Source organism: Egretta garzetta, unplaced genomic scaffold (genome assembly GCF_000687185.1).
Source record: "Egretta garzetta isolate BGI_Z169 unplaced genomic scaffold, ASM68718v1 scaffold145, whole genome shotgun sequence".
Classification (NCBI taxonomy): Eukaryota; Metazoa; Chordata; class Aves; order Pelecaniformes; family Ardeidae; genus Egretta; species Egretta garzetta.
In genome coordinates, this window is record NW_009259687.1 from 1,204,462 (window position 1) to 1,205,794 (window position 1,333).

Sequence of the window (1,333 nt, forward strand, 5' to 3'; positions counted from 1 at the left end):
GACGAATCCCCCCCCCCATCTTTGTGTGTCCAGGACCACGTCGCTGCCCCCGTTGTGTCTGTGTCTGCTGCCCTTCCCTGCCTTATCATGTTTTTGTACAGAGCCCAGGTACGATAAACTGCTCAAATATTTGCAGAGATGTCCGTGTGCAGCCGGAGCGGTGAGCTCCTCTTGTTTGGTTGGGGGGTGGAATCCACCAGCACTCTGATTTCCCAAGGGAGCACCGGCTCCTCACGCCACTGCAGCCCCCCCGGTGTGGGGCTGGGCAGGAGGCATGGGACTGGACACCCGGGGGCTTGCTGTGGGGCCAAGCATGGCCTGGGAGCAGCCATGGCACCGTGCGCCAGGCCAGCACGGCCTCTGGGGTGGCAGGGAGTTCTGGCAGCCCAGGGGTGCAGGGCAGGCACCTGTCTTTTTGGCTGCAGATCGACAGAGGCTGTGTGGAGGCTCCCTGGGGACCCTGTGCATGGGTGGCACCATTCAATGTCATCCCATGGTCCTGCAACCCTTTGGTGCAAGCGGTGCCCTTGGCAATGCTGCCGGCCCTCCTGCGCCTGTGAGGGGGTTTCGAGTGGCCGTGCCTGGCACCCTCTGCGCCAGCCCAGCACCAGGCACTGCTTTGCCCCAACACAGCTCAGGCTGGGCTGCTGTGGCAGGACCCCGAAGCTGCGTGGCACCGAGGGGACAGTGCCTGCCTTGTTGTGTCCCCTGAGCCAGGCGGCGGTGGCCGGGGCGCAGTCCCTGCTCCAGCCGGGCTCTTCTCCTCCCTCCTGGGCGGGGAAAGTGGACAGGAGATAAAAGGGAGATGAGGGCGAGCTGGACATTGCCAAGAGCAGCTGGGGCTGGGAGCGAGGTCTGCCTGGAGGACAGCAGTGAGGAGAAGTGCGGTATTGAGGGCTTGTTCTCGCGGGGGAGAGGGCTGGGGCTTGGGGGTTCATCCATCCTGAGCAGACCCCACAGTCCCCTGTTCCCACCTCCCCAGAGCGTCCCCCCCAGCCCCATGTCCTCTCCCTACCCATTAAATGTGCTGGATCTTGGATGGACAGGGCATATCGTGGGGTGGGCAGGCTTGGGGGGCTGTGGGAGGAAGGGGCTCCAGGCAGCTATTGGGGGCGGGGGGGTTAAAGGCTCTGTGCACCCCTCAAGTGCTTTGTGGGGCACCAAGGACTCTCAAGGTGACTTGAAGGTGAAACCATCCCTGTCCCACTGACTCTCTGCTGGTGGCCAGGACAATGGGGGCTGCATCCCCGCCCGCCCCTGGGGCAAAGACAGCCCCCTGGCCATGGCTGCGCCTGGCTTTCGGGGGTGGGGAGGTGGAGAAGGCCCCTGGGGG

General features: G+C 64.5%; 1 protein-coding gene across 1 annotated transcript in view; it reads left to right on the forward strand.

Moving 5' to 3' along the window:
* Positions 1–533: 533 nt before the first annotated feature.
* The window catches only part of LOC118452283 (selenoprotein Pb-like), a 2,767-nt gene continuing 1,967 nt past the window's right edge, over positions 534–1,333 (forward strand). The window contains exon 1 of the mRNA XM_035894189.1: positions 534–556. Within this exon, the coding sequence (XP_035750082.1) occupies positions 534–556 (23 nt within the window). The remainder of the gene's footprint in view (positions 557–1,333) is intronic.